The following is a 16203-nucleotide window of genomic DNA, read 5'->3' as shown; positions in this document are numbered from 1 at the left end:
GGGAACTAGACATATCTTCAAGATTTCTGTGCCACGGCCTGCAAGTTTTCACTGCTCCTTCTTAAAAGCCACTTAATAACTGTAAAAACACTGTGAATTTTTGAAGGAGCACTGAAACAGTATACTGACAGTATACTTACTGAAATGACAACTCTGCTTGCCTTGATTTATCACAGACATGATAATGAGTAGTAGTGGGATTTCTAGCATCAAAATCACGTGTCTCACTTTTTCTGTCTGTTGTATTACTGTACATACTTGAAAAATTTAAAGTGGTGTTTAACATCAAAAAAATCTTGGGAGCAAATAAGTGTTTTACTAAAACTAGGTTCTAACCCACTTTAGGCACTATGATACTTTCAAAGAGTAAATAAGTATATATTTATAGGAAAACTTTTTTTTTACCTTATTAGCATTCTTTAGGTGATCATAATAGACTTCTTCAATGGCTTGAAAATAAATTACTCCTTTTAACTTGGTTTCGTGTTTGTCTACAATAAGGAAAAGAAAAGTTGAAACTAACACCCCACCATAGGGATTGAAGGATCAACGTATACAGCATGTTTTGCCAACAACAATAGAAGTTTTTAAAAAGGTTTATTTATTAACTATTCCAGGAAAACCTCTACTTCTTTCTTCACTTAGATTACCTTTATTATAGCACACTAATTCAGATAGTACATGAAAGGGAAATATAGGTACAGTACTTCTTATCTGAGTGCTTTGTAAAGGAGAACAAAGCATATGCAGGCATTTATCTGCACACAAAACTGTATCCATGGAGCCTGGCACAGACAGGGCCAGCACAGGGTCAGCTGCTTCCTGAGAAAGCCATGCAACCAGCAGGTGACAGCAAGGGGCATAATCTCCCTGTGCTGTGCCAACCTGGTAGCCGGTGCAGTGATGGAGCATTTCTTCTTGCTCTCTCATCTTCTGCCCAGGTTGGCATAAGCAGTGGGGCTGTGGCTGTGGTGCTAGCTGTGCCACTCCATAAAGCCCAGCCACAGGTTAGGATTATGCATACATTCCTTCCTCATATGCAGGTGTCCAGCGATTCACATCCAGTGGAGCCGTGGGCACGCTATTAGCATCAGCAGAGTATCAGCAAGAAGCGATTGTAGGTATTTGGCATCGTGAAAGCTTCTTTATTTACAGCAGATCAAAACAACAAACATGGCTGAGTGTGAGCAGCAGCTTCACACACGTCTTCTCTGTCCGAAACCAGAGAAGAAAGAGTACGAAAGCACATAGAACGGAAGTACAGTGTCTGAGTTCCATTCCCACACTCCTATCACTATGGAATGTAAACAGTGGATCACACGATCCAACAGCAAAGACAGAATGAAATTACTAACAAGGATTGTAGTCTATAGGTGGTGGAGACAGCAACCCGAATCATTACAGTCTTACCTCGGAAGTTGAACGCCTTGCGACTCAAATGTTTTGGCTCCCGAACGCCACAAACCCAGAAGTGAGTGATCTGGTTTGCGAACGTTCTTTGGAACCCAAACATCCAATGCGGGTTCTGCAGGTTCCAGTTGGCTGCAGGAGCTTCCTGCAACCAATCCTTGGTTTCCGAACATTTTGGAAGTCGCAACAAACTTCTGGAACAGATTCTGTTTGACTTCCGAGGTACAACTGTATTACCAAGAGGTAAGTCCCACTGGACTTGGTGAAAGTTCCAAACAGATAGGATGACTCGGTTTGCTAAAAAGAGATTTACCTGCATGTCTTTATCTGAGTCATGTGACTAGAAGCATCAGAGCATTAGGAAGCTCCGTGAGTTATTACAAGATAAAATGTAAACGGGTAAGATTAGGCAAGCAACAAGTAACTTAAATTACAAGTAGCAGCACTGATGTAACTTAATAGACAAACCATAGGAAGGCTCCATACAACTTACCTGCATAATAAGAAAATGTTCTCTTGTTCCTATCAAACACAAACCATCGCTTCTTCCAGGTTTTAATTTTCCCTCCCATCTTAATAAGAAAACCTCGGCAGGTCTTCTCTGTGAGTGAGACATGGTAACAGGTCTCTATATTGTGTCCTGCTGTCTCTATGTGGCTGCGTAGATCAAAATCTTCCTTTCTGACAGGTAAATAACGAGTCAAAGGGCGGGACTAATGGGAACAGCAAAAATTAAAAATCAATATTTTTCCTTTCTCCACTTATATATAAAATATATTCATGTGCATTCAACACCTGAAATAAAGTACCCAATCTGAAACTTACGCTTTTTATTGCACGCTTACACACAGAGTGCTTAGTCACAACCTTAGAAACCAAATGTCGACAGCCCTCATGATATATAATCTCAGTCTAAATTATTTGACAAAGGCATCAATTTCACACATTACATTTTGAAGGCGTACATACCCCTCACATATATTAAGTGCACATGTAAATATGTGAAGCTGAAATAGATAAATGTGTGTTTTCTCAACCTTTAGGTGGAAGTGTAAAAGAGTTCTAAACCCCACCACTGAGTGCCATGGTGCTGAAGAGAACTGGAAGGGAGGAGAGAGTGGCTGCTTTTTACAAAAGAGTAAGGAAACATCTGACCACAGATCTCTGTCGCTTTGTCTAGTTTGGTATTCAGTATTTACCCTGGGAGATAAAGGAATGACAGGTAGCACAGTGACCTCTGCTGGCTATATATTACCAGCAGCCTAGTTTTAAGTTGACTGCATCTGTCTCATTCTAGAAGCCTTTAAAGGCTTAATATCATTTCAAAGTCTGTGTGCTTACACCCTCTTTCCTGTTCTTGAGGTGGCTGATCCAGGGGAGAGGGAAAGACACGACCAGAGTGGGTGGCCTTCACAGCAGTCACTCAAAACCCAATTGCTTTCACAGGCCTAAAAAAAGTTGGCACAGCCCCTGCTTTATACCTTGGGACGCAAGGCCTGTCACAAGAGAGAATCCATAGCATCTTGCTTGCAATAGGGCTTCCCTCCCATCTCTTAATATTTGTCTTCCCATTCAGTGCCTGCATTTTCTTACCTGTGACCTTTGCTTTTCACGTATCTTAACTTCTTTTTCAATTAGTTTTTGTCGCTGGCTAGTTTCTTCTTGCAGTCTTTTTTCTAGCTGCTCCCTGCGACGCTTTTCTTCTTCCAGCGCTCTTTTTTTAGCTTCCATTTCTCGTTCCTAAAAGCCGCCCCATACAACATTGTATTAGAAATGTGTTGGTTTAAAAAAACACACAAAAAACCCAACCCTATTAAATACACATCAAGCTCAAACACATTCCCTACCAATTCATTCATCGGTGGTCCAGTTCTACAGTATTGTACTGCCTGATGGCAAATCGTAACTAAACTCTTGTTCTAATGATACAAACGTGGCCTTTACACATATATATTATTACTACCCACCCACTTGTGTCTGAGTCTAAGATATGCACATAAAATTGAGACTATGAAATAATGCCGGAACCAAACATAAATATAAATGATGAGGCCTTGGCACAAAATGAAATGTAAATATTTTTTGCCTCAGTGTCAAGGTTTTTACTTTTTAATTATTTCAGTTAACACCTGTGTATAAAAGTTTGCAAATGACAACATGTGGCATATTCTCAATCACTCAGCTATAATAAACAGAGGCTGATGAAAACATCTACCGCCCACAGTGGCTACATTCATTATGCTAAGGATAGAGTTTTTCTTTTGCTCATGTGCAAGGTCAACCTTATTGAAAAGTGGGTTCATGGTTCAGTCATAGAGCTTACATATTATGGTACTTAGTTAAAAACTCAGTAAAAGCATTTCAATCATGAAAGGCTTCTGCTTCAGGCTCTGCACGAAAATCTGTCAGAGCCCTGTTCCCAATGCTGAAGAGAGAGACATGAACCGACTGTATAAAGTGGCTCCAAAAACAACACATCTACCGTCAAAGGGCAAAGCTGATTTGTCTATTTAAGCTAAGCTGCAAGGTTAATCATTTTCAGAACTCCAAATATAGGTGGAAATCCTACAAAAGAACTGGAGGTACGTATGAACATATGTACTTCAGGGGATTTCATATAAAGATTCAATGTTTAGATGTGATGAGGTAACACATCTAAATGTCGAACCTGTATTTCTTTGAATTTCCTTGAAGTAGGACCAGTAGGGTCCAATAATCTCTTTTTTGTCTAAACCCTTATTTTTTAATCCTACTTCCAGTTCCTCTTAGAACAAGCAAGAGTGCAATTGAGTCAGAGGCAGGTCAATACATTTTGATATCCCCTGGTTGCAATGTCCTATTTCATGCTGCAAGGAGCTCTTGGGGTGCATATCTTAGACAATGTCCTGCTTTATTACTGGCCCTAATACCTGTTTTGTTTGTTCCTCTAGGCCAGGCTTCCTCAACCTCGGCCCTCCAGATGATTTGAGACTACAATTCCCATCATCCCTGACCACTGGTCCTGCTAGCTAGGGATCATGGGAGTTGGAGGCAAAAAAACATCTGGAGGGCTGAGGTTGAGGAAGCCTGCCCTAGGATAACCCTGAATTTAGAGCACAGAATCTCTGTACTATACTGCTATTTCTTATTTTTATATTTGTGGCGAGTGGATAAAATTGTAATTTTAAAAGGGACTGAAGCAGGAGCAAAGATATAGCTCAAAACGAATTCTGTAAAAACGGAACCCTTTCAAACCCTTGCTGGGGATACAAAGTCAATTTGTACTATAACAATGTTTGCAAATGTTAGATTACCCTGGATTCAAGTAATCGAGTCTTTTCAGCATGAGCTTGTTTCAAAAGTCTTTCCATTTCTTCTATTCTTGCAACATTTGAAGTACTGGCACTAGTAAAGGAGAGAGAAAAAGAGAGTCTTGATTTTCAGAAAACAGTTCCGTATTAGAGATGTAATTCCAGTCTTTTTGTTGATATGATAAGTTTGGATACAAGATCTGGGTATGCTCTGGTTACCTTAACATGTGCAGAGAACTAGACACAACCTCAGTGCAAACAATATATGTAAGACTGTGAAATTACCTGTAGCAAAAATACAGGGAGAAGTGCAATTTCTGCTCTGTCAATGAAACTATGCATGCATGTACATGCCTGAAAAATACTGTTCTGTATGACCCTCTGCAATCCACTAAATATGGACTAAGGGTGCCTTTAGAAATAATGTTAGGATGCTGGCTGGATAAGCCCTTAAACTGCATATTTTTTAAAAAAAACTATTTTTAAAGTCTCAAATTTACTGGGAAAAAATTATTTACCTGGAGATATTATCTGGGGAGCAGGCAGAAATGCTGGTCTCCATACTGTCAGAACTGTCTAAGCTTAGAGTATCAAAGGCATGGTCCTTGAAATTATGATCAGGATAATGGAAGGCGTTCAGATACACGTTCGATTCAGAAGCAGTTCTGCTGTAGAACTGGGGAGATTTCTGGATTTGATCTTCACAAATATGTTGGTTGTTATAACCTAGAATGAGAAGCAGAAAATATGAGTTAATTTTCCTACCTTTTATATTTTTAAGAGAAGCATTTTGAACACTGCTATTATGACCGGGATCGAAGCACTGCAAATGTTTATTACTACCATCTTTCTTAGTAAAACAGCAGCTAGTTGGATTATGCATCTGACATATTTCTGATCAGTATTCTAGTATATGTCTTTTGTCAGTCTTTGTCTCTTTTTGTAAAATGAGATTTCAGATTACAGGGTTGGCCACCTGGACAACATCTAATGATATCTGCAACACTGTTTGCTAGATAAAGGTGTGCAATCAGATGAATACTGTGTGTAAGTTACTGGCTGAAAAATGATTTATTGGTTGGCTTCATATGTATATCTTATTGGTCCTTATTCTGATGGGATCTTTAGCTTTTGTATTGCTGAGTTCCTCTTTTTGTATTTTTATTATTGTTGTAAGCAGACTTGGATAGGGCTGGAAAGGTGGCCTAGAAATATAAGAAATAAATAAACCACATTGGAATAGTTTGTAACACACATAATTTGATATAAAGCCAATACCAGTAGGACATGTAACTTAAAGGCAAGCATTAATGTGCAAGAAGCTTTCATTGTTAGAAGACTGGAGAAAATTAGGAGGATATAATTTGCAACAATGGATAAAAATTACCTTTAATACTTGCACTTTTGGAATGATTAATTGCTCCTTAATTTTTTTGTAAGAGAGAGAGAGAGAGAGAGAGAAGAAAAGAGAAATTACTATCATTTTGCCATTTGGGGAATTTGGGTTAAAAAATCCAGATGAGAGCATTTAAAAGTACTGACTGCTTTTAGCTAGCAAATCAGTTGCATTCTTACTTTAATCCCTCTGAGGATCAATTTAAATTAGTTTGCCATATGACAGCTCTGGACACTTTCAAAACACAAACTAAAGCATATGCTTTGTTCTCACTATGAAAAAATAAGGTAAAATTATTCCATCCTTAATTATTGCTGAAGAACAAATGCAACTCTTAAGACCACTCACCATCGTTATTTAGGTACTGGAATTACTTGTTTTATCAGTTACAGATTCTTATTGGCAAACCATAGAATTCTACATTCTTTTTTCTTCCCATACAGAAGAATGCATACAACTTAAATTTTTCCTCCTCAGTGCCTACATTCCTAAATAACTGAATTAAACTCTGGGTTCAGTGGAAAGGGAAGACATTAGAGGGAATTGTGAGTCCTGAGTCAGTGAGCCCTGAGGCTCACTGTTGTCGCAGCATGCCAACACTAACCACCATTTTGGAAAAAGGCACACACACACACAAATCCTTTAAAAACCATTGCACATGCCATAGCCATAATTTTCACTTTTTAGAGGCTCTGAGCTGTGGTCTGGTGCTGACACCACTATGCTGGTGGAAAACAGTGTATCCCACCTGTTCCTATAGCATGGGTAGGCAAACTTAGGCCCGGGGGCCGGATCCGGCCCACTCACTTCCTAAATCCGGCCTGCAGACAGTCCGGGAATCAGCATGTTTTTACATGAGTAGAATGTGTCCTTTTATTTAAAATACACCTCTGGGTTATTTGTGAGGCATAGGAATTCATTCTTTTTTTTTCTCTCTTCAAAATATAGTCTGAGGGACAGTGGACCGGCCCCCTGCTGAAAAAGTTTGCTGAGCCCTGTCCTATAGACTCATATTGAGTGTTGTGCAGGGAAAGGCCCTCCTGGCAGCCCACTACAAACTGAAGGAGAAAAATGAGGGTTGTACTACAGGGACTAAACAAGAAAAAGCAGATAGAAAGGTTGAGTAGTAGGAGAGATAATGTAATGAAGTGGATCTGGGAAAAATAAATTTGGAGGGGAAAATGCATCTGGAACTTGCGAGGAAGTGACGCCATTATCTTGTTTGTAGCATCTGGCATTTAAAGATATACAACTTTTCTCTATTTGGCTATTCCCTATGAATTCAGCTAATCCCTTTAAAAAAGCTATGTGATGTAGTGACCATTACATACTTGGTGATAACGAATTCAATATATTAATTTTGCATTGGTGAAAAAGTAATACATATGTGTAACACTATTTGGTGCAATCAGCTGAACTGGCTTTTCTGTTTGTCTCAGCAAACATTGGAAGTCTTGAGTGCAGGAGGGAAGAGTTATTCATAACATGTAGCATCGCAGCCCTGTGGCATGTGTTTGGTCAGGGGTGGGCATTTTGGGGATGGGAGGAATTATTTTGGAGGTTTGTTCTGCTTCCAACAGCATTTAGCTGTTTATGAGTGCTGCAGACACTTAAGCACCAAGGATACTCTACTAAATCTGAAGTTATTAATCCAGAGGAAAACTACAGCATTCAGTTTAGTTTAGCTTTAATCCAGGAAGACATGCAAGACTACATCTGATAGAAAAGCAAACTGGGTTAAAGGTTTTTAGAGGTAAACAGGGGGGAAAAATAGATTACTAGAAGTATACAGAAAAGAAACAAAAATAAATTTAAAAAAGCATTGCCAGTTATTTAAATGTTATTATAATAACTTTTTCTAATGCAATCTGTGTTGAAATCAACACTGTGTTGAGACAATTATTCGTCTCAACGGTTTTGTTTTTTTAATAAGGAACACAGTCAAGTACACATAAATCCTTTAAAATACCCCTGTATTATTTATACAGACCAGTCTACTTCTCCTATGTGCTGCAAACACAAATAATTTGTCAGATCTTTCTGAAGTTGCCAACCCAGAAAACATGGAGATGTCCAACTTTATTGTCAATGTTTTGTTCCGTTGCTGCTTCTTTATTATGCTGGATAATCTTTTTGCATCCTTCAGCACAGAAGGGCAGAAAAGACTCATGTGTTACAGTAAAGCAGGATGCTACACAATTTTGTGGATTAGCACGTTTTCTAAAACTGGTTGGCGTGGCTGTACTGCCAAGTGTGTGAACAGATATCTAGAATCTGTGTTTTCTCTTATTTATTTTCATGCGAATCCTCTGTTGCTGACATATGAACCAGATTGACTCTGAAGAAACATCAAGTTTATAGTCAGCAACAGAGGAATTGCATGAAAATAAATATTTGAGACTAGACAATACAGAAGGAATCGGGTGGTTAACCTAATTGTGTTTTCATTTCAAGTTTCATTTGCAAATCCAAGCTGGCAGCAGCAGGAGTGGCCAAAGTTTATTTTCAGATATTCATTCTTTAAAGCCCTCTTCAGGTGTTTCCCAGCATGAGATTGTATCTTATAATGGGGATCGTGGAGCCATGCTGTCTCCATTGTCTCATCCCCTGCCATTGACATGTTAGGGGATTGACTGCAATGGGGAAACTTGCTGAAAATGCAGTTAAGCTCTCTCTGTGATGTGGATCCCTGACTCCACAGGGTTCTAGATCATGCAAGTCTTCACACATGCAGCAGACTTCTCCATTGCAGACATTTCCCCATCACATAGATAGGCAGACAAAATGGTAGAAGCCAGGCTGCTTGCACATGAATGTAGCCTGAAGGGAACTACAAAAATCACCGCATACACCAGAAAAAAAATAAAGGAACTTTAGAATTTCCACATTTGCTGGTACTGAATGACTTGATGGTGTCCCTTTTTTCAGTGACAACCACAAAAGCAAACACATACAGCCACACAAAGAACATTCCTCATACCTTTTCTGCCTTTTCCTGATTTAAATAAGACATAAAAAAATAAAAAAGTGTTACGCTATAGACATTTAAAAGCAGGATAAAATAATTAGATAGGCTAAAAAGAGCTATAAGCACAGAATGCAGACATGGGAAAGATAAGCTGGCTAATTTATGTCTTGGGGCACAATTTTATTTAGTACAGTTTATTCTGGGCAACAGTCCTATTTGAACTTAATTTCAAATAAATGGACATATGCTTCAGTTATAAGTGCCTAAGAAATAATTTAAAAGTTACCTAGCTCTTGGGAGACCACATCACAATCTAAAAGTCTGAATAACTTTTAATAATTTTAAGCTTCATCAGTTATTCGGTCGCAATCCTACATGCATTTACCAGGAATAAATTCCCTGTTTAGGATTACACTTCTTGATTACTACTGCAGATGTGAAAAGCCCAACTCGCCTTGCCTTAGTCCACAGACAAAAAGGCAGCTGCAGAAATAAAGGCTTCTAAGGTTATGAGGTCCCATTTGCCTTTATGTAGTTCTCTTTAGGTCCCTTTAATGTGCATTAGCATAGCTGTAATGCTGCAATCATCTGAACCGTTGCAGAAGATTCACAACTAAGATAGGCCATTCCATTAATGGTTTAATTCAGGGATGGGGAAACAGCGGCTCCAGTTGCCATCGTCCCTGACCATTGGTTCTGCCAGCTGAGGCTGATGGGAGTTGGAGTCTAAGATCATCTGGGTTAGTCCAAATATTAACTAGTCACCAACTCATAAAACTTTGCTTAGCCAATAGTTTCTGTAGTAAGTAATTAATGTCAAATGAAGACTCATTAAGACTCAACACAAGTATTGCAGTAGTTATCTTAAGCATTAAGAAAGAAGAAGATACTATAGTCGTACCTTGGTTTTCAAACAGCTTAGTTCTCAAACGTTTTGGCTCCCAAACGCTGCAATAAGAAGCCACGCTTTGGTTTCCAAATGTTTTGGAAGTCGAATGGGCTTCTGGAACGGATTCCGTTCGACTTCCAAGGTACGACTGTACAGGCATTTTGGGGCGTCTAATGGACCAGTCGTAATGAAGGAAAAGGTATATAAGGTCCAAGCTGTCACTTTAAATTGCATTATATTATGCAATATAAATGCATTATATAATGTGCACATTGTAGTGCACAGGGAATGGATATGCACAAATCTTCCCACACAATAGACTGAACAAACACATCTTAGGTAAGAGCATCAGACTCTGGAAGGCTGGTACGCTCAAGGACCAGTCAGAATAACATTCAGGATCAAGAACCATGAAGTTTCACGGGATCATCCGTTTTCTAAACAGGGCGCCAGGCTTTTAATCAGTCTAAAGCTATAATTCTATGCACAGCGCAATCCTAAGCATATTCAAGTCCTACTGTATTCAAGGGGGCTTCCTTCTGAGCAGACACAAATAAGGTTGCACTGGGAAAGATATTGCCCACTTGTTGAGAGTATTATGCACACACTTATGCAAGAACAGAGTGGTTTGTGTATAAAATAATTCGAACAGAATCATGCCATTTCCCATTTTGGTGTGCAATCAATAATTATATTAAGAAAACTTAATCTAAAACTCAAAAAAGCATTGCAGCTGAATGAATGCATTTTCCACTTATCAAATTAAAAAGAAAAACTGATTAGTGTGAAATGGGATTTCCTTTTCAATGGCATTGTGTTGCAGTGTATGAAGATAATTTTTAAACAGCCTTACCTTTATGCATCCTCCTTGGTTCAGACTCTTTGGTCATAGTTCCCAAACAATGAGGGAGTACGCTGCCACAGCTGTTGCTTTGTCCAAGTGGAGGATGACCCTGCATAAAACAATAGTGATTAGCATTCACAAATATCAGCCATCCATGCTGTCCAATGGTGGCTTTGCCTTAGCTGAAAACTGTTTCTGCTCATTTCGGTCAGCACACCCAGTCACACTGCAGTACAATCAAAAGAATCCGGGATGCTCAATTTAAGACAAAGAGATTAAGCTAAGAAATAACAAAGAAGTAAAACAGGAATAAAGTAAAAGGAATCACAGACTACACAACGGGATGCAAAAATTAAAGCAAATTGAGAAATTACATTCCTGCTTGTCTTTGATGAACTAAATACTTCTGCAACCTAGATATTATAATCTATAATCACCTTAACACTCCTTCCAAGAGTAGAACTGCTGAAATGGGGAGACACGGAGGGAGCTGGTTTCTTGCGTGGCAAAGTATCACTCATGTATGGGCCTTCTTTATGCTGCTTCTTCCTCTCTTCCAGATTTCGGAAGTGCTTAAAAATAGGAAATTGCAGTGTGATCATATGGGAGCCTGCAGGCTGTAAGTGTTGCCATTAACAAGGTGCAGTTCACAAACAAACCTAAATGCTGTTTGAAAACACAGCCCAAAACAGGACAAGGAAAAGCCAGTAGGGGAGAGTTTCTCTGTTTAAAAATTGTTAAGTGCATAGGAATTACAGCACACACACAAACCAAAAAGAGAAATGTTATACAGTTTCACAGATTTAAACCAACTGTGCCTTAAAAAAAATTCCAAAGGTGATTTAATATAATACAAATTACAAGGAAGATTCCCTGGACAAGTTTCAATGAAACGTAAGGAGATTTTGAATCATTCAGGCATCCAAGAGAACATGCGAGGGCAGAAACTAAGGAGCAGGAAGGGGCCATGTGGACTACTCCTGCCCTAACATCAACCTTCATGTATTGAGAAGAAAGCTCTGTAGGGGGATTCTAAGTGTGTTTGGCTGAGTGCTTAGACTCTTCCCTGTGACTGGGAGCCCGGCACAATCAAGGCTCCCAGCTGTGTATAGTATTCTAAGTATATTCAGATGAAGGCACTTAGAACAGTCCGTCAGATATTCCTGCTCATGATGGAACAGTAGAGAGTGTTGCAGACAGAACAAGCATGTACAGCCTCATTCTCATGGCCACCCCAAGCTGGCCACTGTGGGAACAGGATGCTGGACTAGATGGGCCATTGACCTGATCCTGCAGCCTCATTTTATGTTCTTATGCAGAGTTTGTGCCCTCTTGTGTTCTGAATAGGACACTGGATACAAATCTTACTGATCGTGAATCTGCTGTCCCATTTTAGGATGGTTAAAAATCACCAAAAGTTACTGTGACATTTTCACTAAGGTAAAAAGATTAAGCACATCGGACATGAAACAATGCTACAGAAATGATACATAATGCCAACTATTGTTTGAACAAAAGAACAATGTTATTTGGTCTAATTGTGGAATTGTGATTTGATTCATAGTAGGTTTATACAGATTTATACAGGCCAACACAGATTTATACAAGCCAACAGGCTTTCTTAGGACGAATCTGATTTAATCCCACATAGGGAGGTCTGCCTGCAGCCTTATACACCTTTAGGTGCCAGGTGAAAACACTCCTCTTCAACCAGGCCTTTGGCTGACTGAGATCCTATATCCTTTTAAATGTGTTTGGGAGAAAGTGAGGGGGGATGTAGTGATTGTTTTGTTGTTACTGTTTTTATTATGTATTTTGTGTTTCTATATTGTATTTTTATGCTATGTACTGCCCAGAGATCTATGGATCAAGGGCGGTCTACAAATTTCATAAATAAGAAAACTTGGATGTTACAGGTTTCCCTCTCCTATATTATGTGTTTCATCCGAATAATGCTCCACTCATGAAGGAAGGTTCCACTTGTAGAAAGGCTCTCTGCATCCACAGATTTCTTCCATGATCAGAGTGCTAGGTTTGGATCCAACTAATTGTCCTGCAGTTTCAGCTTAGTATGTTCTCAAATTGGCTACTACTACCTTTTAGCAGCTTAAGCCGTACACAGTACTGAAAGAAAATAAGCAACTCCTGTTCTATTAAAATAAATGTTTTAAACTTGATCTATCACTGGCATTCCTACTGTTGTAAACTATTGATTGCAAATGCCTCTCTCAGTTGAGATTTCTGAAGCAACAGCTGTAGTATTTCTACATGCCATAAATACAAGACCAAGTTGTTGAATAAAACATTTCACTGTTAATATATTTTACTGTGCGACTCCCATGAACAGAAAATAACAGCTGGCAAACATCAGGAAGATGCGGATTAACTTTTAAAAACCTTATACAGATATTCAAATAACTACTGATGTCCACAGAAGCCAAGAACAGATTGTAAGTGGGTCCCCCTTAGGCACTGAACTCTGTTAGTTTGACCTAGAAACTGTGAGATGAACACCGTGACACAGCTCAGGGCACTATGCACGTGTAAAAAAAGGCTGCTGGGGGTGCTGTGCATGCAAAGTCCTTTAGAAAATGTTAGAATTCCACCAATCAACTGTAATGGAAAGGGAATGTGGTACTGAATTCAGCCTCCCACACACGCCCTCCTCACTCCCTTCCAACACCTGATTGGTTGGCAGGATTTTATGGCTGCCTGTTTTGCATGCACTCCCTCAGACTGAAGCAGAAAACTCCGTGCAAAAATAATTACATGGTTATCAAGACAGTCAGCCTTCAGGCAGGTTACCTGTGACTGCCTTCGGTGTTTCTTAGCTGGAAGAGGTGGTGGTGTGTCGGGCAAAGGAAAAGGCTCTACATTTGCAGCCCTGACCTCAGACCATTGGGCTGGTGAAAGTTGTGCAAGAGGGCGAGGAGAAAGGGAGTGAGGAAACACAAATCCAGAACAGAGAGGCGATCTTAGCTTTATAGGAAAGAGAGAAATTACGTTCAGAGGCTTCTAAACAGGATGACACACAAGCTGACAGCAATACACACACAGAGAGAAGCATTTTATGGTAGTACAAAGCAGCCTGTTCCAACCCTGTGTCCCCAGATGTTGTTGGACTCCAACTCTCAACATCCTTGACCACTAGCCATGCTGCCTGGATATAGTTCAACAACATCTGGGGAATCTGGGCTGGCTTCAACAACATCTGGACTTGCTTCATCAGCCTACGTGATGGGAAGCATGAGGTGCAACCCACAGGTGATAACAGGCAGGTGCAGAGAAAGCAGGCAAGCAGCATTTTCTGTTGAAGGAGTTTACTTAAGGGCTTGCAGCATTCTACTGGGTGAAAGCAGATCTGGGGCTATCCAAACCAAAGCAATAAAATGTATGAATGCTGATGGCAAAATGAAAAACACATGTTTTTACAGATTTAACTGCTTTTGTGGCTAAAGTGTTTAGATTAAAATTAGATATACCAGGCTCAATTCCTGCAGCTAATGTACATTATGTATGTATTATTTATGGCAGCAGTTAAATATTTCTGGATATGGAATTACTTCTTTTCATAGCTAAAAAGGTGCTTCTCCCCCACCCCTCACACAGTCACAGGAAACAGCTGGGAAAGCAACCAGGGAACAGTGTGAGGAAAATACCGGGGAAAATACTAGGAATATACTTAAATTTGTATAAATTAATGGGACATAAAGAGTGTAAAACATTCTACACTCACAATGTTAAATTCCACCAAGTGATGTTTGAGTGAACTCCACAATTTAGTAAAACCAAATTTATGTGGTTTAAACCTCATTCCACAGAAGTCATACCCAAATACTTGGTCTGTTGTCCGAATGCCATAGGATTTTCAGCTCTCTAAAAAGCTAACTCTACAATGTCAATGTACCTTTTCAGGGTTTGATGTATCAATTACTCAGTTTGGGCAGGGGAAGGGTTCGTTGCAAAATGTTGGCACAGGTTTGGAGGAGAACCCAAATTTGGGGGATCCATAATTAATATACCTTTTCAAAGGCTTGTCCCTTATTTCAGCCTGGTATACCTCTTAAACATCCTTTCCCCTTTACTGAAGTGAAAGTAATTACCGTATTTTTTGCACCATAATACTCACTTTTTTCCTCCTAAAAAGTAAGGGGAAATGTCTGTGCGTGTTATGGAGGGAATGCCTACGGGTGGCATGCCTACAGATTTTCCTCCTCTAAAAACTACGTGCGTGTTATGGTCGGGTGCGTGTTATAGAGCGAAAAATACGGTAGTTAACTGGGCCTTATCTGAATGTGAATCTGAATCTTCCTGACATTGCTGTTATCCCTGGAAACAAAGGTTTGTGTGTGTGGTTTCACTGTGTTATGTGGTTAATGGAAGGTCATCTGCAAATGAACCCTGTACAGTTGTACCTTGGTTTTCGAACAGCTTAGTTCTTGAACGTTTTGGCTCCTGAACGCTACAAATCCAGAAGTGACTGTTCTGGTTTGCAAACTATTTTTGGAAGCCGAACATCCGATGGGGCTTCCACGGCTTCTGGTTGGCTGCAGGTGCTTCCTGCAGCCAATCAGAAGCCACACATTGGTTTCCAAACATTTTGGAAGTCAAATGGACTTCCAGAACGGATTCCGGTCAACTTCCAAGGTACGACTGTATAGAGCTCCTGATTCAGTTGCAGTATTCTCCCCAAGGTGTGGAGATGTTTAGATGGCCCTAAGTCTTAAACCTGTGTTTTCTCCCTGAAACAGACTCTAGGTATAAAACTAAATTTAGCTCTCTTTTAAATTGGATATATGCAGTTTTACCATGAACCTGGAAAAACCAAGGGAACAGAACGTTGCAAGCAAAATGCATACAAACGGGAAATGTCTTGCAGAACAAACCTCTTTATTTTGTGTCTGGCTCATCAGGCCAGCTGTGGAAGGAACAGCCTCAGCAGCCGTGGGGGCTTGAGTGGAAGGGGATATATTCGTGGAATTGCCATACGGCTCACTAATGTCATTTACACTCACATAACCCTAAAGGGAGGAATTCAGAAGTTAAACATAAGAAGAAGCACAAGCTAAATGGCATGCAAGAGTATTAAGGTTCCCAGTGTGCTGTGAAAGTTAGTTTAGAGTGATCCAGCCAATATCTGTGGTATTACAAAAAAGTTTCATTAAAATATTTTTTTTAAAATCATCGAAATTACAAGCACTGAAAATCTGAATGCCTTAATTTACTGTAAACAAAATTGTTATTATATCTGAAGTGGTTTTCATAATGAGGTAGAACCATTATAACTTAATACGTTTGGTTCAATACGTTTAAATGTAAAAATACTGCTAGATTTCAAAGGTAGCTCCCACTATTACCCCTCATGTGGCTATTTCATGTACCACAGATTACAATGTGGTAGCTTTA

General features: G+C 39.5%; 1 protein-coding gene and 1 long non-coding RNA gene across 22 annotated transcripts in view; one reads left to right on the top strand and one right to left on the bottom strand.

Moving 5' to 3' along the window:
• Positions 1-16203, bottom strand: part of PHLDB2 (pleckstrin homology like domain family B member 2) — a 74697-nt gene that overhangs the window by 4118 nt on the left and 54376 nt on the right. For 7 of the 21 annotated variants that reach the window (XM_083438266.1, XM_083438261.1, XM_083438267.1 and 4 more), the window contains 7 exons: positions 11235-11369; positions 10807-10906; positions 5219-5426; positions 4704-4794; positions 3004-3150; positions 1904-2123; positions 406-491 (listed from right to left, as the gene is read on the bottom strand). In XM_083438266.1, the coding sequence (XP_083294392.1) occupies positions 406-491; positions 1904-2123; positions 3004-3150; positions 4704-4794; positions 5219-5426; positions 10807-10906; positions 11235-11369 (987 nt within the window). Of the gene's footprint in view, positions 1-405; positions 492-1903; positions 2124-3003; positions 3151-4703; positions 4795-5218; positions 5427-6087; positions 6124-10806; positions 10907-11234; positions 11370-13602; positions 13777-15683; positions 15819-16203 lie in introns of all 21 variants that reach the window. The other 14 variants (XM_083438271.1, XM_083438273.1, XM_083438257.1 and 11 more) reach the window with 5 other exon arrangements.
• The window catches only part of LOC310676528, a 719806-nt gene continuing 706056 nt past the window's right edge, over positions 2454-16203 (top strand). Inside the window, exons 1-2 of the long non-coding RNA XR_014510585.1 lie at positions 2454-3569; positions 3985-4433. This is a non-coding gene — a long non-coding RNA (uncharacterized lncRNA). The remainder of the gene's footprint in view (positions 3570-3984; positions 4434-16203) is intronic.

This window comes from Podarcis tiliguerta, assembly GCF_965153285.1.
Source record: "Podarcis tiliguerta genome assembly, chromosome: 4".
Taxonomy (NCBI): domain Eukaryota; kingdom Metazoa; phylum Chordata; class Lepidosauria; order Squamata; family Lacertidae; genus Podarcis; species Podarcis tiliguerta.
Note: the sequence above shows the minus strand (reverse complement) of the source record. Positions and strands in the feature narration are given on the sequence as shown.